The sequence below is a fragment of the Myotis nattereri genome, assembly GCF_964212035.1.
Source record: "Myotis nattereri genome assembly, chromosome: X".
Taxonomy (NCBI): Eukaryota; Metazoa; Chordata; class Mammalia; order Chiroptera; family Vespertilionidae; genus Myotis; species Myotis nattereri.
This window is the reverse complement of record NC_138078.1, coordinates 146102603-146118879: the sequence shown is the minus strand read 5'-3', so window position 1 is coordinate 146118879 and position 16277 is coordinate 146102603. Positions and strand designations below refer to the sequence as shown.

At 51.6% G+C, this 16277-nt stretch overlaps 2 protein-coding genes across 2 annotated transcripts; both read right to left on the bottom strand.

The window, feature by feature from the left end:
• LOC308511948 (erythroid transcription factor-like) lies at positions 1-8131 on the bottom strand (the record flags this gene model as incomplete). Its single annotated transcript, XM_081081764.1, has 3 exons — positions 1-369; positions 838-963; positions 8111-8131. The coding sequence occupies 3 exons, from the start codon at positions 8129-8131 to the stop codon at positions 1-3; spliced, it is 516 nt and encodes a 171-aa protein (XP_080937890.1).
• An 11-nt stretch (positions 8132-8142) lies between these two features.
• Positions 8143-16273, bottom strand: LOC308511947 (erythroid transcription factor-like; the record flags this gene model as incomplete). The annotated part of the gene is made up of 3 exons (XM_081081763.1): positions 8143-8511; positions 8980-9105; positions 16253-16273. 3 exons carry the CDS (start codon positions 16271-16273, stop codon positions 8143-8145), a joined length of 516 nt encoding a protein of 171 aa, XP_080937889.1.
• Between the last annotated feature and the right edge of the window lie 4 nt (positions 16274-16277).

Genomic DNA, 16277 nt, shown 5'->3' with positions numbered 1-16277 from the left:
TCATGGGCTGAGTGGTGCCTCCACAGCGCTGGTGGTGGTGGGAGGCATGGGGCCTGTGGGGAAGGAGCCTGTGGGTGAACCCAACAGGGGCCCGGGGAAAGGCATGAGGTGACTGACAGGTTCTGACAGCACCCCGGGGCCCAGGCCTTGGTAGAGATGGGCAGTACCAGGTGGGCCCAATGTCAAGCCTGAGGCCACTTCCCCACAATTCCCACCATCGCTGCCCCCAGCCACCACCATGAAGCCACCAGCCGGAGCATCACCTGGTCCAGTGCCTCCCAGGCTTGACACTGGCTTCTTTTCTTTCTGTGATGGCCTGGGTTTTCTAGACTTTATACCACCCTTCTGCACGGTCCGTGGTCGGTTCACCTGATGAAAGAGAGGCCATGAGTGTTCCCCGACCTCAGACATCTGCCTCTGTGTCTCCACCAGGGACACCCTTTCCACCCCACTCCTTCAGAGTCAGGAACTGGGTCAAGGACTAGGGGAGCAGGCCCCAGCTGTGGCCCAGATAATGCCCTAAGGAGTCATGAGCTTGTGAGGCCCTAAGCAATGGAAAGGCTGAGGGAGCCTCTAGCCATAGGACTAGCTGATGGCTGGAGGGGAGGGGGAAGGAAATGAGAAATGGAGGAGAGAGAAGGGAGCAGGAGGGAAAAGACAGGCAGGGAGGAGATGAAGGTGTAGAGAAGAGAAGGGTGATAGGGAAGGAGGAGGGAGTAGAATAACAGGGAGAAGAGAGAAAGGGAGATAGGAAGAATACAGGAAAGGAAAAGGAGAAGGAAGGCCAGGTTAGCGGGATGGGGGTGCAGGGGGCAGGCTCCAAGAGGCAGGGCACACCTGGTGTCGCTTGTAATAAAGGCCGCAGGCATTGCACACGGGGTCTCTATTGGCATTCAGCCGCCACACTGCCGCGATGGTTGTCTGGCAGTTGGTGCACTGGGCACCTGCCCGCTTGCTGACCTTCTGGGGGCAGCAAGAAAATGAGGGTCAGTGCACTGGTGGGTGGAGGACCCAGGAGGTGAGGGTCAGGGTGCAGGCAGGGCTTCCTGGACAAGGCATAGACTGAGGGTGCTCTGAGGGGCGAGGACATGGCCTCCTGTCCCGGGGCTTTCCAAATGGCGTGGGGTGCTTCATCAGTGGTTCTCAGCGTTGGCGGACATTGGACTCACTTGGGGAGTCGAAAACAATCCTGATGCCCAGGCAGCGCCCCAGACCAAGTAAATCAACCCATCTCGGGAGGGCCCCACGGTGATCCCAGTGTGTCGCCAAGGATGAAAACTGCTGTGCAGGGAGTGGACGGCGTGCCTGCTTGCAGCCCGAGGGTGGGCCGAGGGTAGACACTCCAGTACAGAGCTGGGTCCCTGAGTGGATGGGGCAGGGAGGGGGGATGTGGGTTCTCATAGAGTGTGAGGGCAGAGATCCCTGCCCGGAGTGAGAACAGAGTACCTGGGTGAGGGGAGGCCGGCCTGGGCTCTTACCCGGCGCCTTTGGGGCTTGTTCTGCCTAGTCATCGTCTGACCACCGGCATTGCACAGGTGGCACTGTGGAGCGGCTTTCGCTCTGCCGGACTTTCGCTCTGCCGGACTTTCGCTGTGCCTGGTACACATGCTGTCACACCTTCTCAGAACCACCCTGCATGGCGCACAATCCCAGGGCTCTGGTGAGGTGGACAGGGGGCAAGAGGGACCAGGCTCAGCCCAACTTTGCCTTGGACCCCATCCCCCTCCTCAACCTCCCTGTCCCTTTGGGGGAGCCTCACCACAGGTGGACAGGGGTAGGGTTCCTTGGAGGTTGGGGGAGGAATAGACCGCTGGATTGGGGGTGCTTCTGGTTGGAGGAAAGAAGCTCCTAGGAAAGTCGGGGGGCCCGTAGGCACTGCTGGGGACAGGGATGGAGGAAGGCACCGCAGGCCCCAGCGCCAACAGGTCCGGACGCAGTCGCTGTGTCCTGATGTTCTCTAGGAAGTTGCCTCTTGCATAGGAATCTTCTAAGGCCTGGGGATCGATGTACTCCCAGGTGGGGCTCACAGTTGCGGGAGGGTACAGCCCCGTGCTGCCATAGGCCCAGCTGGTGTATGCTGAGCCTCCTGGGGTCCCCTCCAGACAGCAGAGGCATGCATTAACCTGGAAGACTGTTTGGGGTGTGGGTGGGTATGGGAAGGAAGAAAGAAGGGAACAGAAGGTCTGAAGCCATCCTGCTTTCAAGATGCAGTGATTCCCAACAGCCCCACATGGTGGCCAGCCTTCCCACCTTCCTTCCCATAGGTTGCCAGAGCAGCTGCTGGCCATTGGGTGACTCCTGGGTCTGAGCCCCACTGGTCACTCTGGCAGCTGCAGTCACCAGCAGCCTTTTCCCAATGGGCTTTTAGCATAACTTTGTGGAGCCCCATGGGCCACTCAACTAGGGTCACCCCCACCTCCTTACCGTATTCATTCCCAATGAGGCAGTCTGGGGATGTACGTTCCCAGGTCTGCACATACACAGGGAACGTGACCCACATAGCCTCGTGAAGGCTTCTGGCCATTTCTAAGATGGCTTCTTTGTGAGATTCTACCCTAGCTATGGGTCTCCATGGCAACCCCAGCAACATGGAACCCTGCCAGGATAGCCAGTGCAGCCGCTGCCTGCATGTGCTCCAACTGGGGCTGGGGATCCAACCTAAACCCAGCTGCATGCCCTTGTCTGGGAATCAAACCCGAGACCCTTCGGTGCACAAGCCCATGCTCTAACCACTGAGAACACCAGCCAGTGCTCATAAGAGGGCCCATGAGAGGTTCCTATGGGCCAGGCCTGGAAGTTGCATATGCCACTCTGCTCACTCGATTGATCAGAACTGTCACATGTCCACCTGTCATTGCAAGGGAGGCTGGGAAAGTGAGTGAGTCAGGAAGAAAGGGGAGCAGGGTTGAAAGGCCTATAGCAGTGCCTGCTACAGGATTCTGTAGACTCCCCAGAGCTACGCTGTTTCATGTGGTGGCCACTAGCCACAGTCAAGACAGTGGCTCCTGTACAAGGTGAGGGCAAGGCTTCCAGACCAAGGCTGTCAGAGGGAGTCACATCAGGGCTTCCTATACAGGGTCAGGAGGGTGTTTCCAGAGGGCAAGTTTAGGGGTTCCTATGAACGATCAGATCCGAGATTCCTGAAACGGGTCAAGTTACGGATTTCTGTTGGAAGTCAGGGAAAGGTTTCTGCAGAATTCGGTTATAGGCTCCAGCACTGTTATAGGCTAGGCTTCCTGTAGGCCATGGAGTAAGGACAGGATTAGGTCAGTAAGCCCTGTACAGCAAGTATGTCAAACTCAAAGGCTATCACGGGCCAAATAAACAAGGTTTAAGTTTATGTGGGCCGCAAAAAACACACACAAAACCTTCAATTTTCATAGGAACATAGGATGATTTCGATAGAGACATGCTGATTACAAAGGGTTGAAATAAATGAGTCATTGTTAACATAAAATAATAGAACATTTTAAGAAAAAGTAATATTTTTTCTTGAACATTAACTTACCAGACACTGAATAACTGCACAAATTTATAAGCGTAATGCAAATCTATTTTTCTTCTTCTCTGAAAGCAAAATATTTCCTGTTATGCACACCAAACAAGTCAGTACAAGACTAATGATGTGGCAACCGGCCGCTAAAATATGTGCTGCTAGTATCAGTGGAGAGAAATGGTGCACCTGCACATAAGGTACGTAAGGAAAATGAATGCAACACAATTATAGTAATCAGTCATTAGTGAATGTTGTAGTTCGGTATTCATAATCCTGTATAATAAAAGCCCAGAGACCGAATGGTGGAACGACCAATCGACCAGTGGCTATGACATGCACTGACCCCCAGGGGGCAGACGCTCAACGCAGGAGCTGCCCCCTGGGGAGTCCGTGCACTACCACAGTGGGAGTGCTGCTTGGCTGACTGGAGGCTGGGAGGTAGGTTCATGGCCACCGTGGGACTGAGGCCTACTCGGCCGCCTCAGTGCTATTGTCCCTGAGCCTGGCCCTGACCGGGTCCCCTGGAGAAGCTAGTGCTCCAGCGCCACGGAAGATGCCAGACCAGGGAGCAGCCACTCAGAGGGTGGGTCCACAGCCACTCTGCAGACTGGGATGAGCAGGCTGATCCCCACAGGCCACACCCCCCAACAGTGCTCAAATCCTGTGCACCCGGCCTCTAGTTATGTATAACAGGATATTCTAAAAATTAAGTTATGAAAATTTTTTCCTTAATTGTTTTATTGCTTAAAGTATTACAAAGGGTATTACATATGTGTCCATTTTTTCCCCCCGCCCTTGACAATCCCCTGGCCTCCCCTACCCCCCAGTGTCTTATGTCCATTGGTTATGCTTATATGCATGCATACAAGTCCTTCGGTTGATCTCTTACCCCCCTGCCTCCTGCCCCCCAACCCTCCCCGGCCTTCTCGCTGTAGTTTGCCAGTCTGTTCGAGGCTGCTCTGCCTTTGTATCTATTTTTGTTCATAAGTTTATAATGGTCTTTATTATCCATAAATGAGTGAGATCATGTGGTATTTTTCCTTCATTGACTGGCTTATTTCACTTAGCATAATGCTCTCCAGTTCCATCCATGCTGTTGCAAATGGTAAGAGTTCCTTCCTTTTTAGAGCAGCATAGTATTCCATCATGTAGATGTACCACTGTTTTCTAATCCATTCATCTACTGGTGGGCACTTAAGCTGTTTCCAGATCTTAGCTATGGTGAATTGTGCTGCTATGAACATAGGGGTGCATATATCCTTTCTGACTGGTGTTTCTGGTTTCTTGGGATATACTCCTAGAAGTGGGATCACGGGGTCAAATGGGAATTCCATTTTTACCTTTTTGAGGAAACTCCATACTGTCTTCCATAGTGGCTGCACCAGTCTGCATTCCCACCAGCAGTGCACGAGGGTTCCTTTTTCTCCACATCCTCTCCAGCACTTGTCGTTTGTTGATTTGTTGATGATTGCCAGTCTGACAGGTGTGAGATGGTACCTCACTGTTGTTTTGATTTGCATCTCTCGGATGATTAGTGACTTTGAGCATGTTTTCATATGTCTCTTGGCTTTCTGAATGTCCTCTTTTGAAAAGTGTCCATTTAGGTCCTTTGCCCATTTTTTGATTGGATTGTTTATCTTCCTTTTGTTAAGTTGTATGAGTTCCTTATAAATGTTGGAGATTAAACCCTTATCGGTGATAACATTGGCAAATATGTTCTCCCATGCAGTGGGCTTTCTTGTTTTGTTGATGGTTTCTTTTGCTGTGCAGAAGCTTTTAATTTGATGTAGTCCCATTTGTTCATTTTCTCTTTAGTTTCAAGTGCCCTAGGCGCTGTATCGGTGAAGAAATTGCTTTGGCATATGTCTGAGATTTTGTTGCCTTTGGATTCCTCTAGTATTTTTATGGTTTCCTGTCTTACATTTAAGTCCTTTATCCATTTTGAGTTTATTTTTGTGTATGGTGTAAGTTGGTGGTCTAGTCTCATTTTCTTGCATGTATCTGTCCAATTGTCCCAACACCATTTATTGAAGAGACTGTCTTGACTCCATTGTATGTTCTCGCCTCCTTTGTCAAATATTAATTGAGCACATTGGTTCAGGTCGATTTCTGGGCTCTCTATTCTATTCCATTGATCTGTATGTCTGTTCTTGTGCCAGTACCAGGCAGTTTTGAGAACAGTGGCTTTGTAATACAGCTTGATATCAGGTATTGAGATCCCACCTGCTTTGTTCTTTCTCAGGATCGCTGCAGCTATTCGGGGTCTTTTTTTGTTGTTGTTGTTAAAAAATATATTTTATTGATTTTTCACAGAGAGGAAGGGAGAGAGATAGAGAGAGTTAGAAACATCGATGAGAGAGAAACATCAATCAGCTGCCTCCTGCACATCCCCCACCGGGGATGTGCCCCCAACCCAGGTACATGCCCTTGACCGGAATCGAACCCGGGACCTCTCAGTCCGCAGGTTGACGCTCTATCCACTGAGCCAAACCGGTTTCGGCGACGGGGTCTTTTTTTATTCCAGATGAATTTTTGGAGAGTTCGTTCTAGGTCTGTGAAATATGCCATTGGTAGGTTATGAAATTTTTATTAAAACGTTTCTTACATACCGTTATATTGGCTGGGCTGCAACAATATTTGTTGTGGGTGCATGCGGCCTGCGGGCCACAAGTTTGACATACTTGCTGTACAGTGTTTGGGCAGGGCGTCCTGTGCCAGGTGAGGCTGTAGATGCCTGTATAGGATGAGGTCTGGACTTAAAGCAGGGGGTCAGGACAGGCGCCTCACCACAGGTTCAGGAAAGGATTTTCCATGTAAGTTCAAGACTGTGGTTCATGTTGAGAGTTGGATCACAGGTTCCTGTGGACTCTGCGGGGTGGGGCGTGAGGTAGGGATTGTTGTGCAAAGTGACATCCGGGGCCATTGTCAACAATGTAAGCAAGGCTCCTGAACTTAATCAGGATTCCCAAAGAGTTTAAAGATGGGGCTTTCTTTAAAAAAAAAAACAAACAAACACACACACATATTTTTATTGATTTCAAAGAGGAAAGGAGAGGGAGAGAGAGATAGAAACATCAGTGATGAGAGAGATTCATGGATCGGCTGCCTCCTACATGCACCTCACTGGGGTTCGAGCCTGCAACCTGGGCATGTGCCATGATCAAGAATCCAACCATGTCCTCATGGTTCATGGGTTGATGCTCAACCACTGAGCCACACCAGCCGGACTAGAGTATTTTTTCAGGTGTTCATGAAGGAAAGCACCTGAGCCTTCCAGCTGTTGTTGACCACAGTGAGCACTCAGGAAACGGTGCTGGTTGCAGGGTGGAGGCTACACCACGGAGCCTGGCTCAGCCCTGTGCCACCAGCTGTGTGGCCTTGGGAGAGACGCTTAACCTGTCTGGGTTAGGATGTCACCTGACTCCACGCATGCTCCGATGTGAGGGTTTGTTCCATGGAAGAACAGATTCCACTTTAGGGGGAGCAGTTCACCCAGGTGAAGGGGTGTGTTGGGGAGGGAGTTGGCACTGTGGGGAGATCCCCCCCGGGGTCTAAATATTCCCCCTAGAGGTTATTCTGTTCTCCTAATCTCCCCCTCCTTCTCTACCATTTCCCACAGGGCTGCAGGCCGAGCTGGGCTGAGAGAGATAAGAGATGAGTGTCAGGAGGGCCCATGGACAACCCCACGGTCCCAGACTGGCCTTCTGCCCTTCTTGCTGGCTGTCTTTCCAGCCCCAATCTTGGCCTCCCGTTCCTGTCCTGAACATGTCTTCTGTCCCCTGGAGGTGGGTCCCTAACTTACAGACTGAAATTGTATATATTGATACCTCCACAAACAAGTGTACAGAGCTGCTCACGCTGTCAGCCACTCGGAGGCACTGTGACAGGGCACAGGATGTGCGATACGCTCACATACACGTGCTTGCACACAAGTGCTGCCCTTGCCAGACCCACAAAGACCTCCTGACACGCAGTACCTCAGGTCACACTGCTAGGTCTCCACATTCCGTCCTACACAGCCCTTGGTGAGCATCCCGGAAATGTTTATTGAGCAAATGCTGTGCCTGGTACACATGCTGTCGCACCGCCTCAGAACCACCCTGCATGGTGCACAATCACATGAGCATAGCCTCACATGTTGCCTCAGCACACCCCGTTGCACACATACCCCCACGTCCTCTCATACAGTCACTGGTGCCCCGTTTCTCACAGTTGCCTCATGTCGTGCACACCATCTCTCAGAACCTCACCCCCATGGTCACCACCTCACAGAGCAGTCGGCCACTACACAGTCTCTGCCCATGATGTGTGCATGTACACGCCATATCATACACCCTGGTTGCTGGCACACGTGGTCTCACATACTAGTACACTCTTATACTTGCACATCATAACCCACTATCATGAAGGGTGACACGCCATCACCAGAGAACCACAGGCACCGTTGCACACCCCTCCTACCACGGCTCTTTATTCAGTCCCACTCAGACTCACACCTCCAACTTCAGGACTCTGATGATTTATTTTACAAATCATTGATGGCCCAGACCAAGAGCTGTGGGGGGCCCAGAGGTTGGGTTGTAGAGAGACTGCTGGCTCCACGCGGAGAGGGACCCTTCCTCTGCTCTGAGTCATGCTCTGTGTCCTCATGGGCTGAGTGGTGCCTCCACAGCGCTGGTGGTGGTGGGAGGCATGGGGCCTGTGGGGAAGGAGCCTGTGGGTGAACCCAACAGGGGCCCGGGGAAAGGCATGAGGTGACTGACAGGTTCTGACAGCACCCCGGGGCCCAGGCCTTGGTAGAGATGGGCAGTACCAGGTGGGCCCAATGTCAAGCCTGAGGCCACTTCCCCACAATTCCCACCATCGCTGCCCCCAGCCACCACCATGAAGCCACCAGCCGGAGCATCACCTGGTCCAGTGCCTCCCAGGCTTGACACTGGCTTCTTTTCTTTCTGTGATGGCCTGGGTTTTCTAGACTTTATACCACCCTTCTGCACGGTCCGTGGTCGGTTCACCTGATGAAAGAGAGGCCATGAGTGTTCCCCGACCTCAGACATCTGCCTCTGTGTCTCCACCAGGGACACCCTTTCCACCCCACTCCTTCAGAGTCAGGAACTGGGTCAAGGACTAGGGGAGCAGGCCCCAGCTGTGGCCCAGATAATGCCCTAAGGAGTCATGAGCTTGTGAGGCCCTAAGCAATGGAAAGGCTGAGGGAGCCTCTAGCCATAGGACTAGCTGATGGCTGGAGGGGAGGGGGAAGGAAATGAGAAATGGAGGAGAGAGAAGGGAGCAGGAGGGAAAAGACAGGCAGGGAGGAGATGAAGGTGTAGAGAAGAGAAGGGTGATAGGGAAGGAGGAGGGAGTAGAATAACAGGGAGAAGAGAGAAAGGGAGATAGGAAGAATACAGGAAAGGAAAAGGAGAAGGAAGGCCAGGTTAGCGGGATGGGGGTGCAGGGGGCAGGCTCCAAGAGGCAGGGCACACCTGGTGTCGCTTGTAATAAAGGCCGCAGGCATTGCACACGGGGTCTCTATTGGCATTCAGCCGCCACACTGCCGCGATGGTTGTCTGGCAGTTGGTGCACTGGGCACCTGCCCGCTTGCTGACCTTCTGGGGGCAGCAAGAAAATGAGGGTCAGTGCACTGGTGGGTGGAGGACCCAGGAGGTGAGGGTCAGGGTGCAGGCAGGGCTTCCTGGACAAGGCATAGACTGAGGGTGCTCTGAGGGGCGAGGACATGGCCTCCTGTCCCGGGGCTTTCCAAATGGCGTGGGGTGCTTCATCAGTGGTTCTCAGCGTTGGCGGACGTTGGACTCACTTGGGGAGTCGAAAACAATCCTGATGCCCAGGCAGCGCCCCAGACCAAGTAAATCAACCCATCTCGGGAGGGCCCCACGGTGATCCCAGTGTGTCGCCAAGGATGAAAACTGCTGTGCAGGGAGTGGACGGCGTGCCTGCTTGCAGCCCGAGGGTGGGCCGAGGGTAGACACTCCAGTACAGAGCTGGGTCCCTGAGTGGATGGGGCAGGGAGGGGGGATGTGGGTTCTCATAGAGTGTGAGGGCAGAGATCCCTGCCCGGAGTGAGAACAGAGTACCTGGGTGAGGGGAGGCCGGCCTGGGCTCTTACCCGGCGCCTTTGGGGCTTGTTCTGCCTAGTCATCGTCTGACCACCGGCATTGCACAGGTGGCACTGTGGAGCGGCTTTCGCTCTGCCGGACTTTCGCTCTGCCGGACTTTCGCTGTGCCTGGTACACATGCTGTCACACCTTCTCAGAACCACCCTGCATGGCGCACAATCCCAGGGCTCTGGTGAGGTGGACAGGGGGCAAGAGGGACCAGGCTCAGCCCAACTTTGCCTTGGACCCCATCCCCCTCCTCAACCTCCCTGTCCCTTTGGGGGAGCCTCACCACAGGTGGACAGGGGTAGGGTTCCTTGGAGGTTGGGGGAGGAATAGACCGCTGGATTGGGGGTGCTTCTGGTTGGAGGAAAGAAGCTCCTAGGAAAGTCGGGGGGCCCGTAGGCACTGCTGGGGACAGGGATGGAGGAAGGCACCGCAGGCCCCAGCGCCAACAGGTCCGGACGCAGTCGCTGTGTCCTGATGTTCTCTAGGAAGTTGCCTCTTGCATAGGAATCTTCTAAGGCCTGGGGATCGATGTACTCCCAGGTGGGGCTCACAGTTGCGGGAGGGTACAGCCCCGTGCTGCCATAGGCCCAGCTGGTGTATGCTGAGCCTCCTGGGGTCCCCTCCAGACAGCAGAGGCATGCATTAACCTGGAAGACTGTTTGGGGTGTGGGTGGGTATGGGAAGGAAGAAAGAAGGGAACAGAAGGTCTGAAGCCATCCTGCTTTCAAGATGCAGTGATTCCCAACAGCCCCACATGGTGGCCAGCCTTCCCACCTTCCTTCCCATAGGTTGCCAGAGCAGCTGCTGGCCATTGGGTGACTCCTGGGTCTGAGCCCCACTGGTCACTCTGGCAGCTGCAGTCACCAGCAGCCTTTTCCCAATGGGCTTTTAGCATAACTTTGTGGAGCCCCATGGGCCACTCAACTAGGGTCACCCCCACCTCCTTACCGTATTCATTCCCAATGAGGCAGTCTGGGGATGTACGTTCCCAGGTCTGCACATACACAGGGAACGTGACCCACATAGCCTCGTGAAGGCTTCTGGCCATTTCTAAGATGGCTTCTTTGTGAGATTCTACCCTAGCTATGGGTCTCCATGGCAACCCCAGCAACATGGAACCCTGCCAGGATAGCCAGTGCAGCCGCTGCCTGCATGTGCTCCAACTGGGGCTGGGGATCCAACCTAAACCCAGCTGCATGCCCTTGTCTGGGAATCAAACCCGAGACCCTTCGGTGCACAAGCCCATGCTCTAACCACTGAGAACACCAGCCAGTGCTCATAAGAGGGCCCATGAGAGGTTCCTATGGGCCAGGCCTGGAAGTTGCATATGCCACTCTGCTCACTCGATTGATCAGAACTGTCACATGTCCACCTGTCATTGCAAGGGAGGCTGGGAAAGTGAGTGAGTCAGGAAGAAAGGGGAGCAGGGTTGAAAGGCCTATAGCAGTGCCTGCTACAGGATTCTGTAGACTCCCCAGAGCTACGCTGTTTCATGTGGTGGCCACTAGCCACAGTCAAGACAGTGGCTCCTGTACAAGGTGAGGGCAAGGCTTCCAGACCAAGGCTGTCAGAGGGAGTCACATCAGGGCTTCCTATACAGGGTCAGGAGGGTGTTTCCAGAGGGCAAGTTTAGGGGTTCCTATGAACGATCAGATCCGAGATTCCTGAAACGGGTCAAGTTACGGATTTCTGTTGGAAGTCAGGGAAAGGTTTCTGCAGAATTCGGTTATAGGCTCCAGCACTGTTATAGGCTAGGCTTCCTGTAGGCCATGGAGTAAGGACAGGATTAGGTCAGTAAGCCCTGTACAGCAAGTATGTCAAACTCAAAGGCTATCACGGGCCAAATAAACAAGGTTTAAGTTTATGTGGGCCGCAAAAAACACACACAAAACCTTCAATTTTCATAGGAACATAGGATGATTTCGATAGAGACATGCTGATTACAAAGGGTTGAAATAAATGAGTCATTGTTAACATAAAATAATAGAACATTTTAAGAAAAAGTAATATTTTTTCTTGAACATTAACTTACCAGACACTGAATAACTGCACAAATTTATAAGCGTAATGCAAATCTATTTTTCTTCTTCTCTGAAAGCAAAATATTTCCTGTTATGCACACCAAACAAGTCAGTACAAGACTAATGATGTGGCAACCGGCCGCTAAAATATGTGCTGCTAGTATCAGTGGAGAGAAATGGTGCACCTGCACATAAGGTACGTAAGGAAAATGAATGCAACACAATTATAGTAATCAGTCATTAGTGAATGTTGTAGTTCGGTATTCATAATCCTGTATAATAAAAGCCCAGAGACCGAATGGTGGAACGACCAATCGACCAGTGGCTATGACATGCACTGACCCCCAGGGGGCAGACGCTCAACGCAGGAGCTGCCCCCTGGGGAGTCCGTGCACTACCACAGTGGGAGTGCTGCTTGGCTGACTGGAGGCTGGGAGGTAGGTTCATGGCCACCGTGGGACTGAGGCCTACTCGGCCGCCTCAGTGCTATTGTCCCTGAGCCTGGCCCTGACCGGGTCCCCTGGAGAAGCTAGTGCTCCAGCGCCACGGAAGATGCCAGACCAGGGAGCAGCCACTCAGAGGGTGGGTCCACAGCCACTCTGCAGACTGGGATGAGCAGGCTGATCCCCACAGGCCACACCCCCCAACAGTGCTCAAATCCTGTGCACCCGGCCTCTAGTTATGTATAACAGGATATTCTAAAAATTAAGTTATGAAAATTTTTTCCTTAATTGTTTTATTGCTTAAAGTATTACAAAGGGTATTACATATGTGTCCATTTTTTCCCCCCGCCCTTGACAATCCCCTGGCCTCCCCTACCCCCCAGTGTCTTATGTCCATTGGTTATGCTTATATGCATGCATACAAGTCCTTCGGTTGATCTCTTACCCCCCTGCCTCCTGCCCCCCAACCCTCCCCGGCCTTCTCGCTGTAGTTTGCCAGTCTGTTCGAGGCTGCTCTGCCTTTGTATCTATTTTTGTTCATAAGTTTATAATGGTCTTTATTATCCATAAATGAGTGAGATCATGTGGTATTTTTCCTTCATTGACTGGCTTATTTCACTTAGCATAATGCTCTCCAGTTCCATCCATGCTGTTGCAAATGGTAAGAGTTCCTTCCTTTTTAGAGCAGCATAGTATTCCATCATGTAGATGTACCACTGTTTTCTAATCCATTCATCTACTGGTGGGCACTTAAGCTGTTTCCAGATCTTAGCTATGGTGAATTGTGCTGCTATGAACATAGGGGTGCATATATCCTTTCTGACTGGTGTTTCTGGTTTCTTGGGATATACTCCTAGAAGTGGGATCACGGGGTCAAATGGGAATTCCATTTTTACCTTTTTGAGGAAACTCCATACTGTCTTCCATAGTGGCTGCACCAGTCTGCATTCCCACCAGCAGTGCACGAGGGTTCCTTTTTCTCCACATCCTCTCCAGCACTTGTCGTTTGTTGATTTGTTGATGATTGCCAGTCTGACAGGTGTGAGATGGTACCTCACTGTTGTTTTGATTTGCATCTCTCGGATGATTAGTGACTTTGAGCATGTTTTCATATGTCTCTTGGCTTTCTGAATGTCCTCTTTTGAAAAGTGTCCATTTAGGTCCTTTGCCCATTTTTTGATTGGATTGTTTATCTTCCTTTTGTTAAGTTGTATGAGTTCCTTATAAATGTTGGAGATTAAACCCTTATCGGTGATAACATTGGCAAATATGTTCTCCCATGCAGTGGGCTTTCTTGTTTTGTTGATGGTTTCTTTTGCTGTGCAGAAGCTTTTAATTTGATGTAGTCCCATTTGTTCATTTTCTCTTTAGTTTCAAGTGCCCTAGGCGCTGTATCGGTGAAGAAATTGCTTTGGCATATGTCTGAGATTTTGTTGCCTTTGGATTCCTCTAGTATTTTTATGGTTTCCTGTCTTACATTTAAGTCCTTTATCCATTTTGAGTTTATTTTTGTGTATGGTGTAAGTTGGTGGTCTAGTCTCATTTTCTTGCATGTATCTGTCCAATTGTCCCAACACCATTTATTGAAGAGACTGTCTTGACTCCATTGTATGTTCTCGCCTCCTTTGTCAAATATTAATTGAGCACATTGGTTCAGGTCGATTTCTGGGCTCTCTATTCTATTCCATTGATCTGTATGTCTGTTCTTGTGCCAGTACCAGGCAGTTTTGAGAACAGTGGCTTTGTAATACAGCTTGATATCAGGTATTGAGATCCCACCTGCTTTGTTCTTTCTCAGGATCGCTGCAGCTATTCGGGGTCTTTTTTTGTTGTTGTTGTTAAAAAATATATTTTATTGATTTTTCACAGAGAGGAAGGGAGAGAGATAGAGAGAGTTAGAAACATCGATGAGAGAGAAACATCAATCAGCTGCCTCCTGCACATCCCCCACCGGGGATGTGCCCCCAACCCAGGTACATGCCCTTGACCGGAATCGAACCCGGGACCTCTCAGTCCGCAGGTTGACGCTCTATCCACTGAGCCAAACCGGTTTCGGCGACGGGGTCTTTTTTTATTCCAGATGAATTTTTGGAGAGTTCGTTCTAGGTCTGTGAAATATGCCATTGGTAGGTTATGAAATTTTTATTAAAACGTTTCTTACATACCGTTATATTGGCTGGGCTGCAACAATATTTGTTGTGGGTGCATGCGGCCTGCGGGCCACAAGTTTGACATACTTGCTGTACAGTGTTTGGGCAGGGCGTCCTGTGCCAGGTGAGGCTGTAGATGCCTGTATAGGATGAGGTCTGGACTTAAAGCAGGGGGTCAGGACAGGCGCCTCACCACAGGTTCAGGAAAGGATTTTCCATGTAAGTTCAAGACTGTGGTTCATGTTGAGAGTTGGATCACAGGTTCCTGTGGACTCTGCGGGGTGGGGCGTGAGGTAGGGATTGTTGTGCAAAGTGACATCCGGGGCCATTGTCAACAATGTAAGCAAGGCTCCTGAACTTAATCAGGATTCCCAAAGAGTTTAAAGATGGGGCTTTCTTTAAAAAAAACAACAAACAAACACACACACATATTTTTATTGATTTCAAAGAGGAAAGGAGAGGGAGAGAGAGATAGAAACATCAGTGATGAGAGAGATTCATGGATCGGCTGCCTCCTACATGCACCTCACTGGGGTTCGAGCCTGCAACCTGGGCATGTGCCATGATCAAGAATCCAACCATGTCCTCATGGTTCATGGGTTGATGCTCAACCACTGAGCCACACCAGCCGGACTAGAGTATTTTTTCAGGTGTTCATGAAGGAAAGCACCTGAGCCTTCCAGCTGTTGTTGACCACAGTGAGCACTCAGGAAACGGTGCTGGTTGCAGGGTGGAGGCTACACCACGGAGCCTGGCTCAGCCCTGTGCCACCAGCTGTGTGGCCTTGGGAGAGACGCTTAACCTGTCTGGGTTAGGATGTCACCTGACTCCACGCATGCTCCGATGTGAGGGTTTGTTCCATGGAAGAACAGATTCCACTTTAGGGGGAGCAGTTCACCCAGGTGAAGGGGTGTGTTGGGGAGGGAGTTGGCACTGTGGGGAGATCCCCCCCGGGGTCTAAATATTCCCCCTAGAGGTTATTCTGTTCTCCTAATCTCCCCCTCCTTCTCTACCATTTCCCACAGGGCTGCAGGCCGAGCTGGGCTGAGAGAGATAAGAGATGAGTGTCAGGAGGGCCCATGGACAACCCCACGGTCCCAGACTGGCCTTCTGCCCTTCTTGCTGGCTGTCTTTCCAGCCCCAATCTTGGCCTCCCGTTCCTGTCCTGAACATGTCTTCTGTCCCCTGGAGGTGGGTCCCTAACTTACAGACTGAAATTGTATATATTGATACCTCCACAAACAAGTGTACAGAGCTGCTCACGCTGTCAGCCACTCGGAGGCACTGTGACAGGGCACAGGATGTGCGATACGCTCACATACACGTGCTTGCACACAAGTGCTGCCCTTGCCAGACCCACAAAGACCTCCTGACACGCAGTACCTCAGGTCACACTGCTAGGTCTCCACATTCCGTCCTACACAGCCCTTGGTGAGCATCCCGGAAATGTTTATTGAGCAAATGCTGTGCCTGGTACACATGCTGTCGCACCGCCTCAGAACCACCCTGCATGGTGCACAATCACATGAGCATAGCCTCACATGTTGCCTCAGCACACCCCGTTGCACACATACCCCCACGTCCTCTCATACAGTCACTGGTGCCCCGTTTCTCACAGTTGCCTCATGTCGTGCACACCATCTCTCAGAACCTCACCCCCATGGTCACCACCCCACAGAGCAGTCGGCCACTACACAGTCTCTGCCCATGATGTGTGCATGTACACGCCATATCATACACCCTGGTTGCTGGCACACGTGGTCTCACATACTAGTACACTCTTATACTTGCACATCATAACCCACTATCATGAAGGGTGACACGCCATCACCAGAGAACCACAGGCACCGTTGCACACCCCTCCTACCACGGCTCTTTATTCAGTCCCACTCAGACTCACACCTCCAACTTCAGGACTCTGATGATTTATTTTACAAATCATTGATGGCCCAGACCAAGAGCTGTGGGGGGCCCAGAGGTTGGGTTGTAGAGAGACTGCTGGCTCCACGCGGAGAGGGACCCTTCCTCTGCTCTGAGTCATGCTC